Source organism: Lipomyces arxii (genome assembly GCF_038497795.1).
Source record: "Lipomyces arxii strain Phaff 12-163 unplaced genomic scaffold V1512scaffold_10, whole genome shotgun sequence".
Classification (NCBI taxonomy): Eukaryota; Fungi; Ascomycota; class Lipomycetes; order Lipomycetales; family Lipomycetaceae; genus Lipomyces; species Lipomyces arxii.
In genome coordinates, this window is record NW_027117709.1 from 413740 (window position 1) to 428231 (window position 14492).

General features: G+C 46.8%; 5 protein-coding genes across 5 annotated transcripts; 3 read left to right on the forward strand and 2 right to left on the reverse strand.

The window, feature by feature from the left end:
* Positions 1–6: 6 nt before the first annotated feature.
* On the forward strand, positions 7–2581 carry V1512DRAFT_240246 (uncharacterized protein; the record flags this gene model as incomplete). The annotated part of the gene is made up of 3 exons (XM_066914223.1): positions 7–694; positions 746–1665; positions 2272–2581. The coding sequence occupies exons 1-3, from the start codon at positions 353–355 to the stop codon at positions 2579–2581; spliced, it is 1572 nt and encodes a 523-aa protein (XP_066771049.1). The 5' UTR covers positions 7–352.
* A 129-nt stretch (positions 2582–2710) lies between these two features.
* V1512DRAFT_226858 (uncharacterized protein) lies at positions 2711–8005 on the reverse strand. The gene is made up of 7 exons (XM_066913860.1): positions 7913–8005; positions 7648–7867; positions 7297–7600; positions 7163–7252; positions 6968–7120; positions 2998–6923; positions 2711–2945 (listed from the first exon to the last, which is right to left on the reverse strand). The coding sequence occupies exons 1-7, from the start codon at positions 7966–7968 to the stop codon at positions 2880–2882; spliced, it is 4815 nt and encodes a 1604-aa protein (XP_066771050.1). The 5' UTR covers positions 7969–8005; the 3' UTR covers positions 2711–2879.
* Positions 8006–8262: 257 nt separating this feature from the next.
* Positions 8263–10772, forward strand: V1512DRAFT_209188 (uncharacterized protein; the record flags this gene model as incomplete). Its single annotated transcript, XM_066913461.1, has 6 exons — positions 8263–8373; positions 8418–8708; positions 8752–8868; positions 8916–9039; positions 9084–9180; positions 9224–10772. 6 exons carry the CDS (start codon positions 8263–8265, stop codon positions 10770–10772), a joined length of 2289 nt encoding a protein of 762 aa, XP_066771051.1.
* Positions 10773–10862: 90 nt separating this feature from the next.
* Positions 10863–12023, forward strand: V1512DRAFT_29220 (kinase-like domain-containing protein). The gene is made up of 2 exons (XM_066918287.1): positions 10863–11722; positions 11773–12023. The coding sequence occupies exons 1-2, from the start codon at positions 10952–10954 to the stop codon at positions 11956–11958; spliced, it is 957 nt and encodes a 318-aa protein (XP_066771052.1). The 5' UTR covers positions 10863–10951; the 3' UTR covers positions 11959–12023.
* A 64-nt stretch (positions 12024–12087) lies between these two features.
* Positions 12088–12876, reverse strand: V1512DRAFT_209286 (uncharacterized protein; the record flags this gene model as incomplete). Its single annotated transcript, XM_066913463.1, has 2 exons — positions 12088–12338; positions 12387–12876. 2 exons carry the CDS (start codon positions 12874–12876, stop codon positions 12088–12090), a joined length of 741 nt encoding a protein of 246 aa, XP_066771053.1.
* Between the last annotated feature and the right edge of the window lie 1616 nt (positions 12877–14492).

Here is a 14492-nt window from a genome sequence, read left to right on the forward strand (position 1 = left end):
AGTAAGGCTTAAAACCGTTAGCGTGAATTACTAGTGCGGCTTGTACTCATTTGAATGAGATACTAGGGTTTAATACTGAGTAATGTCGTACCAATTCACTCAAACCGGGTAAAAGTAAACAAAGAAAATGATCGGAACGGCCTCTTGGACCCTTCCTTCGATCACGGCCGATGCTTTCCATTTTTATCGCTCTTTGTCTTTGTCGTTTATTCATCATTTTTTTTTTGCCATCGAAAGTCACTTCGTTTTGATATAAAAATACCTTCTTTGTCGCTTTTTGTTCGTCATTCATTCTTGTTTGCTCTCACTCATTTTTTGTTTCCTTTTTCGATATTTTTTTTCTCCGTTCAAAATGGTCAAATTCACACTCATTTCGCTTATCACGTTTATTTCGTTGACCGTCGCTCATAATCAACATGAAATCAATGAAAAGTTCTTTGCTCATTCTCATTCATTCGCAAAGCGCTCTCACTCTCACAATGTTCACAACTTGACGAAAAGAGCTACAACCTGTGCGTTTCCTACAGACGATGGTCTAGTCTCGGTCACTTCCGGTTCTTCAAATGGTGGATGGGCAATGTCACCCGATCAGCAGTGTACGTCTGGAATGTACTGTCCTTATGCTTGTCCTCCGGGTCAACTTATGGCTCAGTGGGATCCTGAAGCTACTTCTTACACCTATCCTCAATCTCAGGTATGCTCTTTATATTGGTCGGTATGTGACATCATAATAACTTCAATTTAGTACGGTGGTCTCTACTGTAACGACGACGGAACTGTCTCAAAGCCGTTCCCTGATAAAGGATACTGTTATGATGGCACAGGTTCCGTCTCTGCTACTTCATCAGCTGGCAACGTCGCATTCTGTCAAACTGTTCTTCCCGGTAACGAAGCCATGTTAATTCCGACCGACGTCGGTTCAGGCAGCACCACCCTCGCCGTGCCTGACCCTTCATACTGGGCCGGCACAGCTGCTCACTACTACGTCAACCCACCCGGTGTCTCGACCGAAGACGGCTGTGTCTGGGGATCAACCTCAAACCCATGGGGAAACTGGTCTCCATACGTCGCAGGCGCAAACGCAGACTCGTCCGGCATCACATACGTCAAATTAGGATGGAACCCGGTCTACCTCGAGCCAGCGACTCCTTTTAAGGACACGATGCCAAACTGGGGTGTTCAGATTTCTTGCCCGGACGGCGGATGCTCAGGCTTGCCTTGCGGAATTGACCCATCTGTCCACGGCGTCAACGAGTGTTACAACCAGGCTTCGGGCGGCGCGGGCGGCGCCAGCTTCTGTGTTGTCGGTGTCCAAGCCGGGAAATCGGCTACCATCGAAGTCTTTCAGCCTGGTGGATCAGGATCGACAAAGATGCAGTTCGGAGGCGACAAAGTCTCTTCTTCTGCCGACGCTTTGTCTACTTCTGCCCTGTCGTCTAGCACATCCGCGAGCCCAAGCTCTATCTTGTCAACCTCGTCAACCGAAGCAATTTGGTCAACCGAAGCAGTCCCAACATCCACAGCAGTCTCTTCAACTAAAGATGTCTCGACATCGACTTCAGTCATCTACACCACGATCGTGCTGCCCTCGTCTTCATCCGTTGCATCGTCCAGCTCGGCCTCGGTAGCGCCTATCGCTAGCACTACTACGTCGTCTGCTGTCGAGTGGTATTACGATCCTACTGATGAAGAGTCGACTGCTGTCTCGTCTTCTACTTATGTCGAGCCTACGTCTACTTATGTTGAGCCTTCTTCGACTTATGTTGCACCTTCCTCTACTTTCGTTCCACCTTCTTCGACCTATGTTGAGCCTTCCTCTACTTTCGTTCCACCTTCTTCGACCTATGTTGCACCGTCCTCTACTTACGTGGCTCCTTCGTCGACCTATATCTATGTGCCGCCGTCTTCGACCTACGAGGCTCCTTCTTCAACATTCGTCCCTCCGTCGTCGACATATGTCGCACCTTCTTCAACATATGTCGCTCCTTCGTCTACTTATGTCGCTCCTTCGTCTACTTATGTCGCTCCTTCATATACCTACTTGTCTCCCAACTCTAGCTCTACGACTCCCGAAATCATCTCGACCACGCTTAGAGTTTCGTCTGACCCAGCACTGTACGTCATCTCAACGTCTTCTGCCGTCATCTCTGATGTCTCGAGTTTGAGTGAGACTGCAATCGGGACTCCCACCCCGTCGTCATCGTCTACGGCATACACCTCCACTGTCGTTGTATACGCTACCGAGACCGCCTACCCTACGCCGTCAAACAGCAGCACGCCTTTGACTACAATGACGACAATGAAGGTTTCAACCACTTCGCCAAGAGCGCACGTCTCTACGATCTCATCCTCAATCAGCCGCGGCGCACAGTTTATGGTCGTCGAGCCTTCGTCGTCCTCGTCAAGTTCGTCATCTTCGCCTTCGTCGCCGTCGCCGACACCGACCGATTCGACTTTTGGTAACTCAGGGTCGAACCGCAACTCGCAAAACAATTCAATGACTTCCGGCGGTAGTGCGACTCTCGCGCCTGGTCTGATGATGCTTGTTTCTGCTGTTGTGGCGGCAGTCGTGGTGTTGTGATTTGGGAGTTTAATGTGTTTTGGAAAAATATAATGGTGTTTTTTTTTATGTTTTTTGCTTTTTTGAATACGCTGTTCCGGTAACAGTGTCTACGCGGTTATAGATTTTAAGATTTACTATGAGAGTGTATCATATATGATGTTGTATTTTAATTATGAAATTTATACCATAGACAGCGTTTAGTACGTAAGTGGCCGTATACTTTAGTTTCGTAGTCCGAAAGTGGCAAGTAAACTCCAAACGCGTGCTCGCGTGCCGGTCGCACGCGGTCGAAGGCTGCACAATTTGGAAGGGTGGATCACCTGCCGAATGTGAACGGCTGTCTACACAGCGGACATGTACTCGAGTTTGAACTTTGGAACCACTATTCTGATTAGTCACAATCTCTTACCAAAACTAATTGCGCATAATTTTACCTTGTAAAGACAACCGGCATGGAACTTGTGTTTGCAAGTCTGGCATTTTTTATTTGGCAGTGACCGATCCTGGTGCAAGATCGAGTAACAAATTGCACATTCGGTCACACCTTCAAAGTGTAGACTCACGTTCCGCCTGAACAACGCGACCGCGTCGACGATGCTGCCGTTCTGAGCGACAATCACGGCCTGCGACGCAAGCAACCACGCCCGCCACTGGTTCTCCTTCACGCCGACCCGTTTCACGCCGTCGACAGTCACGTCGTGTAGCGGGTAACTTCCTGGGGCGCGGATTGTCATCTCGAGCGCTTGGTCGTCGACCGTGTATATCGCAGACACCTCCCTGCTCGCGCGCGTGACCTTCACAACCATGTTCTCGTCCTCTGCGAGCTCGTCCTCAGCAAGCCGAGTCTGCACCGACTTGAACTCGGCGTCAATCAGTACGGGCGAGAAATGCTTCTGCACAAAAGACTCAAACCCGAGACTCAACTGCCGATTCCGGATCTCAGACCACCACCGTCTCACCAGCGACGGCACGTGGCGCAACGACCTGTAGAACACAAACGTCCCCAGCGCTCGCGCCTCGTCAACAACACTGTCGTACGCAGTCTCGGTGTCAAACACGGCAAACCCAGGTTTCACGTCAACGGCTTTGCCTGCCAATCCGAGCACGTCTGTCACGGACCGCAACATACCGTCAATGAAATCACCGTTCTTTAAACTTTCAACGTACCGAGTCTTGAGCGCGAACGGCGCGTTGTCGAAATGTTCAAAAATCAAAACCCATGCGTAAAAATACCCCCGCACACCGCTCGGGTCGTCCGGGGCAGACATGACGAGACTGAGCAATTCGCCCGGAACTTCAATGTTCAGCACACCATGCACGTCCAGTGCGGCCTCGACCGTCAAAGCCTCCTGCGCGACCGGAATGATCTTGGCCTCGAGCCTGACAACCGCTTTTTGCAGCGGCTCACTGTCAACAGCAAGCACCTCGTACAACGCGGCCGGGTCGTCAATCTTGCCGACCGGTATATCCAGCACGTGCCGCGACAGTGCAGCGTCACACAACAGCCGCGCGTCAGAACGGTGCGACACATTCACGCTCGCAACCAAGATTTGGATCAACGCTGCAGACACGGTCGTGTCTTCTGCGACCGCGTCCGCAACGTCCTCGTTCTCGTCCTGCAACACCCTCATCGCTCCAACGACCCTCAACGCGTAGTACCCCAACGTCACCACATCGTCGTCGTCCGCATGCTCGGCGCAAATAACAAGCGACGTGCTGACGCTGTCCAATACCTTGAACCAGTGATCACCGTAAAGCGATTTGACTGCCGGCAATACGTACAGAATCAACTGCGTGACCTCGGCCCGGAGCGCAATGTGTTCGTACACCGGCGTGTCAGGGACCATGTCGAGCAACCGTTTCAAAAGCATGACTGCACGCTGGGTCGGAAACGCAACAAAGTCACCGTCATCAACGTTCCGCAGCAAACTGTTGAGCAGCACAACTTTTTGAAGTCCGACCGTGGCCGTATTTGCAGGCCGTAACCCAAGGATATCGCTGGCAAGCTCGTTCCGGAACCGGCTGACGGTAGACATGGTAGAAATGAACCGCGACAAACCTTCGAACACGGCAATACTGCCCAGCACGTTCTTGGTCCGGCGCAAATTGAGCTGGTCGAAAAGCGACTCGGCCTGCTTCAGCGTGAACCCGACCGACTCGGACAGCAGCGTGATTGTGCCCGCAAGCACACGTGCAGAGTAGAAACCTCGAACCGAATTCTTGCATGTGTGTGTGCTGAGCGCAAGAATCACGTCCCGTGCAAACTCGTTTTGCGTCTCACTCGTACTCGGCTCAAAAATATCGACCCCGAGAGACGTCAAGTCAAACATTCCAATCTTGTCCCGCATAAGCGTGGCCGCGCCTTCGATAATGTTCAGCAACTCGTCGCTTCCACCATTCTCGTCGCCAAACAAAGCCGGCATCTTGCTCGCGCCGTACTCGTTCACGACGTCCTTTGCAAGCTCGGAAATTAACTGCAAGTTCACAAACAGCTCCACCTGGTCCACATACTCAAGACTCTCAAACACGGTTGTGTATTCAATCAACTTGAACGCGTACGCTGTCTTGCGCAGCAACCTTGTCCGTACAGAACTGACGTCCACGCCATCGCTCTCGCCGGCAACGAGACACATTGCGCCGCCAATATTATTCACCAGCGCGACCGAAAGTGGCACACGGCTCTTCATCAACTCACACACGCTTTCCGTCCACCACTCATTCACAAACAATAACTTCGCCGCAGCTGTCGCTCCCTCGGTCTTCGCGCTCTCCCACAGCGACACACTCCGACCGGCAACGTTGTCAAGTTCGACCTCAAAATCAGTCTCGACGTCTCTCCGAACAGCACCTGCGAGTGAGTCAAACAACGAGTCACCGTCCTGACTGCTCTGCACTATTGATAACTGGCCTTCGAGTTTCTGACGTAGGCTCTTGGCCGCAGGACTGCTCTGCTCGCCCGATTCGGTCAGCTGCCACAAGCGTGACGCCAGTCGGGCTCCTTCATCTGTCTTGATGAACGCTTTTAACATGCCAAAATTTCTTTGAGAAATCGGGAGGAGGACCTCGAAAACTTGGTCGTCACCAGATTCCAATTCAGAAAACTGGACCAGCTTAGATAAAAGTTCAAGGCCGACCGATTCGCTGATGAGGTGCCCAGACGCACAGAGACATGGGACTAGCAGGTCTAAATTGGACTTACCGCTGTCGACGTGGCTCAGCACGAACTGTTCAAGCTCGTCGACCGACTTGAGACTTGACTCGATCGGTTTGATGGACTGTAACAAGTACACCATCATACTTTCTCTATCCTCACTAGCGTCCTCATTGTCGACAGTGCTACTAGGAGAATGTACGATGGCAGTGACCAAACTCCTGAACATCTCAGCAGCATGCCCCGGGTCCGCAATCGCACGCTCATACAAAACCCAGGCATCAATCAAGTACTGCCCCGACTTGCTCATAACTAAGCCTGGAACTTCATTCGTCATGAACTCTGCCACCATCTCTAGCGTAGTTGCGTCAGCTTTGATGACTGCAAACAACTCCTTGGCCACACTCTTCAGCGCATACACCGGCACGCTGCCACCTTTCGCTGCCTTGAGCGCAATCTGCACGACGCTGCAAACATCATGTGCAATTTCTGGCTGACTTGACTCGTCGTGGACCGAAGCAAGACGTTTCACAAAAAGGATCCATCGTGTGACGACACCCAGTGCAACGCTTTCGTCCTCTTTGGACCTGTTTTGAACATTTTCCGTCATAATCTCAACTGTCTTGGACCAAAATTGCGAGGCCAATACCATGTTTTCAGTGCACACCCGGCGATAGTAGTTTGTCAATGACCGCGCAACCCCTTCGGTTCCAATTTTCTTGCCCAACGCCGTCGATGGAACCAAGTACTGCACCGCAATCTCGATCGTCTTTTCTAGCGCTTGGTTTTGAATCTCGGATGACTCGGTTGCAGTGGTCAAGTATCCGAGCAGCGAGATGTACGCGTCAATTCCTGCGTCAATCGACATTCTGTTTTCCAGCAGTAGTCCAGCACGAAACGCGTTCGAAATCTCGTCCATCGGGAACGGAGTCTCCAGGTTCAGCGCAAACGACGGAAGGTTCTCAATCAGCATGTCGACATAGTGCCAGAATTTTGGGCCGGCGAACCGGCTGCCTTCGGCCACGAATGCGAGCAGTAGAGACAGCGATGGCTCATTTGTTTCTGTAGATGGAGTCCATGACGCTGGATACAGTCGTGTGATTGTGACGAGACAATCAAGATAGTCTGAGATTGCACCTACGGATATGTTTATCAATCCGTTCGAGATGAGATATTGCCCTAAATAGTGAGGCATTGCATTTAACCATGCTAGATTCATTAGCAACGTTTTTAATCCTTTATATAGACCATACCATTATAGTTGTAAGCAAGCTGTACAATTAGCGACAAAGCTACTCGAGATAAATGTGCATCAGGACTGGTGATTGATGTCCATAACTTGTCTGAGGTTATAATCTCCGCGTAAACGTACTGCTGCTCAACAATAGATTCAGGAGGAATGTTTGCTACTGGTCAGACAGTTCAGTAACGACGGCCAGTTTACATACCTAATAAGTATGAAAAAAGAGATATACCCTTTGCTATTTCTCTTGTAACCTTTGATTCTATCTCTGCCTGTGAAAAGTATTTCTCGTCCGCTAGACTGTCAGTCTGTACACCCCGAAGTGTCGCAATCACATACATGAATCATGCGTAGCTTTCGAAGCAATAACGAGTCTAACATATTCAAGCAACTGAGCATGGAATACTTGAAACACCTGTTGCTGTCTTTCTTCACCAGCAAACACATTTTCAAATGCGGTAATAGCTGACCGAGCAACCAGTTTGTCATTATCATAAAACCCTCCAAGCCATGGCCCAGCACTTTCTTTCATGTACTTTGCTGAATGTCGTTGAAACCTCTTAAACATGTCGCCTTGAATCTTGTGTGCCAAAACACGGAGTCTGCGAGAATACTCAATCGCTAACTGGGGATACACTTGTACCTACTTTATGAGCGCATTCCGTTCATGTTCCTTTGAATTTTGCATACCCAGACAGCTAAAACACCTTCATCTACATCCGATTCGGGATCAGCCAAAAACGTCGCCAAATGCTCGAGTGCCTTCTCTTTAGTGGTTGGATCTCGCTTTTGTAACCCTTTAAATATGATGACTAGTTGAGGATCATAAATACTTGAGACGTCGATATAATTTGAATCTTCAGTGTATGGACCATATTTACTGTTCTTATACTTGTCATTCTTATCGTGTCTGTTCTAATTAGTTTAACATATTTAATAAGTCCAATTGACCCACTTATTCAAAAATCCTCGTGGGTTATTCTTCAATTTCAATTTCTCTCGTTTACTCATAATTTTATAACTATTTGAGGATCAAAATAAGTGACGTTCTTCTTCAGTCAAAAAAGGTTCGTGACGTACTGCGGCGCTCATCTATTAGACTCTCACTAGAGAATCTACAAAGGACAGGCACGAAATGAAGTGGGTTCAATAAAACGACTTGTTTGATTTGAATTCTGACATAATCAGGTTCTTTATTGATGATCTTCCGGTTCTTTTCCCATATCCTCGGATATATCCAGGTCAGTGCTTTTCAATCTATAAGACGCAGTAGACTTACACTATAAACCAGAGCAATATGCTTACATGTGCGACTTGAAACGGGCTCTAGATGCAGGTGGAAACTGTATCTTAGAAATGCCTTCAGGTACAGGCAAGACCGTCTCGCTTTTATCTCTCACTATCGCATATCAAATGGTTTTGATCCTGTTTGTTGGCAGATCAGCACTAACAAGAACTAGTTTTATCCGGAACATCGCAAGATTGTGTACTGTTCACGTACAATGTCTGAAATTGAAAAGGCTTTGACAGAGTTAACTGGGTTAATGGCTTATCGGGAACGAGAACTAGGTCGCAAAGAGCCATTCAGAGGCTTGGGACTGACCAGTAGAAAGAACTTATGTTTGCACCCCACAGTCAAGCGGGAGAAGAAAGGTACAGTCGTTGACGAGCGGTGTCGGAGCTTGACTTCGTCCTTTGTCATGGAGAAGAAAAAAGCTGGAGAACAGGTTGATTTGTGTGAATATCATGAAGTTCGTTTATGCCAATCCCCATCAGATGAATACTGACTATTAGAATCTATATGAACTGGAGCCACATAATCTTATTCCTGAAGGTGTCTGGACATTTGACGCATTGCTAAAACATTGTGAGGAGACAAAACAGTGTCCTTATTTTACCGTTCGTCGAATGGTACGGTTTAAAATCGCAAATCTGCATGCATTGTACTAACTCGACAGATGCCGTTTGTCAACGTCATTATCTACTCCTTCCACTATCTCCTTGACCCGAAAATTGCAGAACGAGTATCGAAAGAACTGTCTAAAGACTCGATTATTATTTTCGACGAAGCACATAACATCGGTACGTGTACTGACACCTACCTAGACTAGTTATTAACATCAAAGATAACGTATGCATTGAGTCGCTAAGTATCGATTTGACTGAAGGTTCACTTCAACGAGCAAGTCGCGGCGTCACTAATCTTGGAAAACAAATTGATGAGTAAGAACTTTATGACTACATTTGGCATTACTCACATGTGAAGGATGAAAAGTACGGACTCGGAAAAACTACAACAAGAATACCAAAGATTAGTTGAAGGTCTTCGCGAAGCCGACCAAGCACGCGAGGAAGACATATTCATGTCAAACCCGGTTTTGCCAGACGATCTTCTAAAGGAAGCCGTACCAGGCAACATCAGACGGGCGGAACACTTTATTGCGTTTTTGAAGCGGTTTGTGGAATACCTGAAGACACGAATGCAGGTCCGGCACGTTATTTCAGAGACACCGACTTCGTTCCTGCAGCATTTAAAAGAATTGACATTTATAGAGAAAAAACCGCTCCGATTCTGTTCGGAACGGTTGACTTCGCTCATTCGTACGTTAGAATTGTCGCATGTAGATGACTTTTTGGCGTTGAAAGAAATTGCCACGTTTGCGACATTGGTGTCTACTTATGAGCAAGGATTCATGCTTATTCTAGAACCATTCGAATCAGACACGGCCACTGTTCCGAATCCAATTCTACATTTCACGTGTCTTGACGCTTCAATTGCAATCAAGCCCGTATTCGACCGGTTCAGCTCAGTGATTATCACCAGTGGTACCATTTCTCCTCTGGACATGTACCCGAAAATGCTTAATTTTGAAACCGTGTTGCAGGAGTCGTACACAATGACGCTTACCAGACGCTCATTTTTGCCACTGATTGTAACTCGGGGGTCTGATCAAGTTGCAATCAGCTCTCGGTTTGAGATTCGAAACGATCCAAGCGTAGTGCGGAACTACGGGAATTTGTTTATTGAGTATTCAAAGTTGACACCAGATGGGCTCGTCATTTTCTTTCCTAGTTACTTGTATATGGAAAGTATTATCAGCATGTGGCAGACTATGGGCGTGCTGGACGAAGTATGGAAGTACAAGTTAATTTTAGTCGAGACTCCTGATAGTCAGGAAACCAGTCTGGCTTTGGAAGCGTTTAGGACCGCGTGTTGCAACGGGCGAGGTGCTGCACTACTATGTGTCGCTCGAGGCAAAGTTTCGGAAGGTATTGATTTTGACCATCATTACGGCCGAACTGTAATCATGATTGGCGTTCCGTTCCAGTACACAGAGTCTAGAATTCTGAAAGCGCGACTGGAGTTTTTACGTGAACATTATCATATTCGCGAGAATGACTTTCTGTCATTCGATGCTATGCGCCACGCTGCTCAGTGCTTGGGACGTGTACTTCGAGGCAAAGACGACTACGGAATTATGGTGTTGGCTGACAAGCGGTTTTCCAAGAAACGAACCCAGCTGCCGAAATGGATTAACCAGGCCATACTTGACTCGGACGTCAACCTTTCAACTGACATGGCCATCGCCGCGGCAAAGAAGTTTTTGCGAACAATGGCTCAACCTTTGAGCAGTAAAGATCAGGAAGGTGTGAGTGTATGGGGGCTAAGCGACTTGTTGAAGGTTCAAGAACAGCAGAAACAAGAGATGCAAATTGGGTCTGCCCCAGGCCCAACCAAGGAAGATGAAGGCAACGATGACGAGTACGATATTGACGAGGAAGAAGAATATGCCATGATGGAACTGGATGTTTAAGTATGAGCGCATTGTTTTCTTGTATATAATAAATAAGGTTTGAACTAGTGAATTCAGGGGTAATCTCGAGATTATTGCAGAGATGAGAAGCTGATTAGCGCGGTCAGAATGTCGTTTTATCAACACATAAATGACGTGTGAGAACTGTCTCTGGTTTAGTATGTGATAACTGCAACGATATGGCATCAATTCACGATTTTGAAGACATTAGATACTATGCTGACGGCGCGTTTTCGACAATTTATCGCTGTCGTCCAGTTGCGAGCTCTGCGCTGGCCAAATCCCATCTCGAAGTCGCGCTTAAGGTCTCGAATCCGGGCACATCCCGGCCACCACATTCTCCAATTCGAGAACGACGGTTGCTACGGACGTTGCGACACAAGAGTGTGATTCCAATTTTATCAGCTTTTTACGATGAGTCCGATTTAGTCGTGGTGATGCCGTTTCTGCCGCTATGTTTGGTGCCGACGGTGGTTAATGATCCGCTTGCAAGGGTCTCGATTGTAAAGGATATCACGTCAGCAATTGCTTACTTACATGATCAGGGAATAATACATAGAGACATTAAACCGCAAAATATTCTGCTGGATTCGGAATCAGGGCCTGGATACCTTTCTGACTTTGGCACGGCTTGGACGCCCGAGCAAGCGACGTTTGCGAATGAAGACATTGAAGATTCAGAGCCGTTTAAAGATTATTATCATCGAATGCAAGAACCGATGCATTCTAAAGTAACCGATGTTGGAACAGGGTATTATCGTGCACCAGAATTGTTGTTTGGGTATCCTGAATATAGCAACAGTGTTGATTTATGGAGCTGGGGATGCGTTATTGCGGAACTGTGGAATGGTGAACCTGTTTTTGATGACAAAATTGCTGAAAGCAGCGAAATCTCGTTGGCAAATGCCATCTTTCAGAAATTAGGAACTCCGACCGTTCAAAGTTGGCCTGTATGTTAATCAGTAAAGATTGACAAGTGTAATGCTAATCTGTTTAATAGGAAGCAGAGCGGTTTCCGGCATTTGCTTACATCAACTTCATTAATTATCCTGCTCAGTCGTTTCATACTCTCGTACCTGCCGCTCCGCCTGAAGTGATTGAAGTACTGCAGAATTTGCTCCGATACGAAAGTCAAAATCGTCTGCCCGCCAGACAAGTACTTGACATGAGAATTTTTAGCAAGTAATAAGCGAATTATAGAGGTCAAATGGTTGTTAAAAGCTTTTTGGGTTTTAATTTGGCGTATGGTTGTATACTTTTTTGGATAACTGTCAATCAAGTCATTGAATTACAAACACAATTCTTTAGCTTCGGTCTATCTCCAGATGTATGATGACAGTTTACTCGCGCCGGTTCCAATCATCTGTTTGACTGAGTCCAGCTCATGATCTGCGTTGCCTGCAACTTTAAGCGCCAAGTCTTTAGCACGATCAATGTACTCTTGACTGTCAGGTACTGGAGGTTCAGGTTCTCGTCCAAAGTACGCGTCAGATGAGATAGCTGTCGCGTTATCAAACTCGTGCAGTTTCCGAATTGATTCTCTGTCCATGCTATAATCTGCGCGATCTACTTTGTTAGCATTCATCTGTCGCTTTCTTTTTGAGCGTAACTTACGGAAATACTCATCTGATGATATATGAGTCTGGACTGATGTCTTTACCGTTGTTGACTCTGTCGATGTGCTTGCCGACGGTCTTGTTTGATACGCTTGACCAAAACTTAACCTCGGAGCTCTTGCCACGGGTGATTCCGCCGTCGTGGCTTCTGATCTTCTCTGCTCAGCAAAGGAGCTTTTTCTTTTTGAAATTAATGACGGCGCAGTTTTATCAGTACTGCTTTGCGGCACCCCATACTCGGCTTCGTTTATTGCCTCCTTTTCAAACTCCTCAAAAGAGTCTCTTGACAGCCTCTTGATTTCTGGTCTTTGCGATTTAACCCGTCGATCCGATCTCCGCTGTAATATTTTGCTATCATTTGCTCGGCCAGGTCTGACTACTCCTTCAGAAGCAGTGTGCGAACTGTTGCGTAGTATCGCCTGTGGGGCTACCGCTTCACTGACATCATCGTCGTCATGTACTTTCGATGCACTTTGTCTGCGTTGCATTATACAATCGCTCTGTACTGTTTATTTTGCACTTTTCCAATTCAGTTATTATTTTCTGGGTGCTCTGTAAGCTAATCCTCACTATTTAAATTGAAGAGCGGAGAAGATGATCCGGCCGGCGTCATATGGAGATGCTGCGGTGCGCCGCGTTAAGAGAGGCACGTTGGGAGTTTAGAGTTTTAGATGACAGCTCACGTACTTTCATTTGCACTGTCTACTTCGGTGTAGACCTGGTGAATATCTGATAATACTAAATGATATTAATAATATTAAATACGATATATAGTCAGAAGAGCATAGTACCAAACACTATAACTTAACGCCATCAATTCCCTTTTCACCAGTTTCTAACATCCATGTCCAAGACAGAAGAGATTAGTCAATACTGTTGTAACATGGATATTCAACAATACAATCCGTAAGCAAACCACGACAGTTACAGAATCAAATAGGTCGAGAACAGTAACAGTATTAGTAATCTCTCGAACAGCAAACATGGCAGAACTTTCAGACTTGACAGATGTAGACCCGCACACTCCCGTGCCGTCATGATTTTTAACTCTGAACAACAGCAGCAACAACAGCAGCAGCAATATTTCCCAGTCCTCTGGATGCAAAAGCATCCAAATTAGCCACTAAGTGCTTTAAGAATGTAGCTGTGAACACCGTGTCAATTGCTTCTAAAAACGCTTGTTGGTCATGTGTAAAGACAACACTGGCCACATTTCAGCAACAGTCCTAAGAGCCGCTTCAGTAACTGGCTCATCAACTTCAACACCTACCGCTACCGCTACCGCGACATTTCACGGCAATGCAAACGGATCATCGCATTGTGGCGCACACCTTTGTGCACATTGGCGGTTAATAATGGCATTTGAATCAGTCATTCCTCGAACGTCCCAATAAAGCACGCAACAAGCTTTATATAAAGCTAGTTCACCATCAGTCACACCTCCCAACCTAGCATTATTGCATTCGAATTTGAGTTCATATACATCAGCGGAGGTGTCGCGGTGGTTTGTTTTAAAACCGTCGCGGCAGAAGCTTTTGAAGACGGTAAAAGGTTTGGAACGTGTAGTCTTGGACTGCGCTTTGGGCTTTTTGTCCTATTTTCCGTCAGTGCTTTACTTCTTCTTGTGTTTATAATCAATTTGCCTTGAGAGAAAACAAACTGCGAATAGAAACAAAGAAAGTTTTGGGTGACATACTTTGAGCAATAAACCAAAGCTGTTTGTGGTTTGGAAAGCAAATTGAGATTTGGACTGGACAAGGCTGAGACCACAGACAAAGCCCTCATTGCTTTGTCCTACACTTTTACAATCACTTTATAGTCAATTTCGAAGTTAATGACATTAAAGAACAAGGTTTCCACAAACAAGAGACAAATTCAAATAATCTAAATATAATATAAATTGAGAAAAGCACAGTTCTTCAGCAATACTACGTAACGCTACGTTTTCTTTTTTTTCTTTTCTTCGGATACTACGCGCAGCAAAGTGATTTGATAACCTACTACGGATGCTGTCTGAGGGGAGAGTTGCCACCCAACCAACACCTGACTCCCGAGTAGGACCAAGTAGTGTAAGATTCAGTACGTCGCCAGGGACTCACTAGAA

Excerpts from the sequence above, each read along its gene's own strand:
- V1512DRAFT_226858 (XM_066913860.1), bottom strand. The coding sequence starts at position 7,968 with ATGAGTAAACGAGAGAAATTGAAATTGAAGAATAACCCACGAGGATTT. Across the intron at positions 7,121-7,162 it reads TCTTTTTTCATACTTATTAG|CAAACATTCCTCCTGAATCT; the intron begins GTATGTAAACTG and ends TCTGACCAGTAG. Across the intron at positions 6,924-6,967 it reads GCTTGCTTACAACTATAATG|CATGGTTAAATGCAATGCCT; the intron begins GTATGGTCTATA and ends TAATGAATCTAG.
- V1512DRAFT_29220 (XM_066918287.1), top strand. The coding sequence starts at position 10,952 with ATGGCATCAATTCACGATTTTGAAGACATTAGATACTATGCTGACGGC. Across the intron at positions 11,723-11,772 it reads CGACCGTTCAAAGTTGGCCT|GAAGCAGAGCGGTTTCCGGC; the intron begins GTATGTTAATCA and ends TCTGTTTAATAG.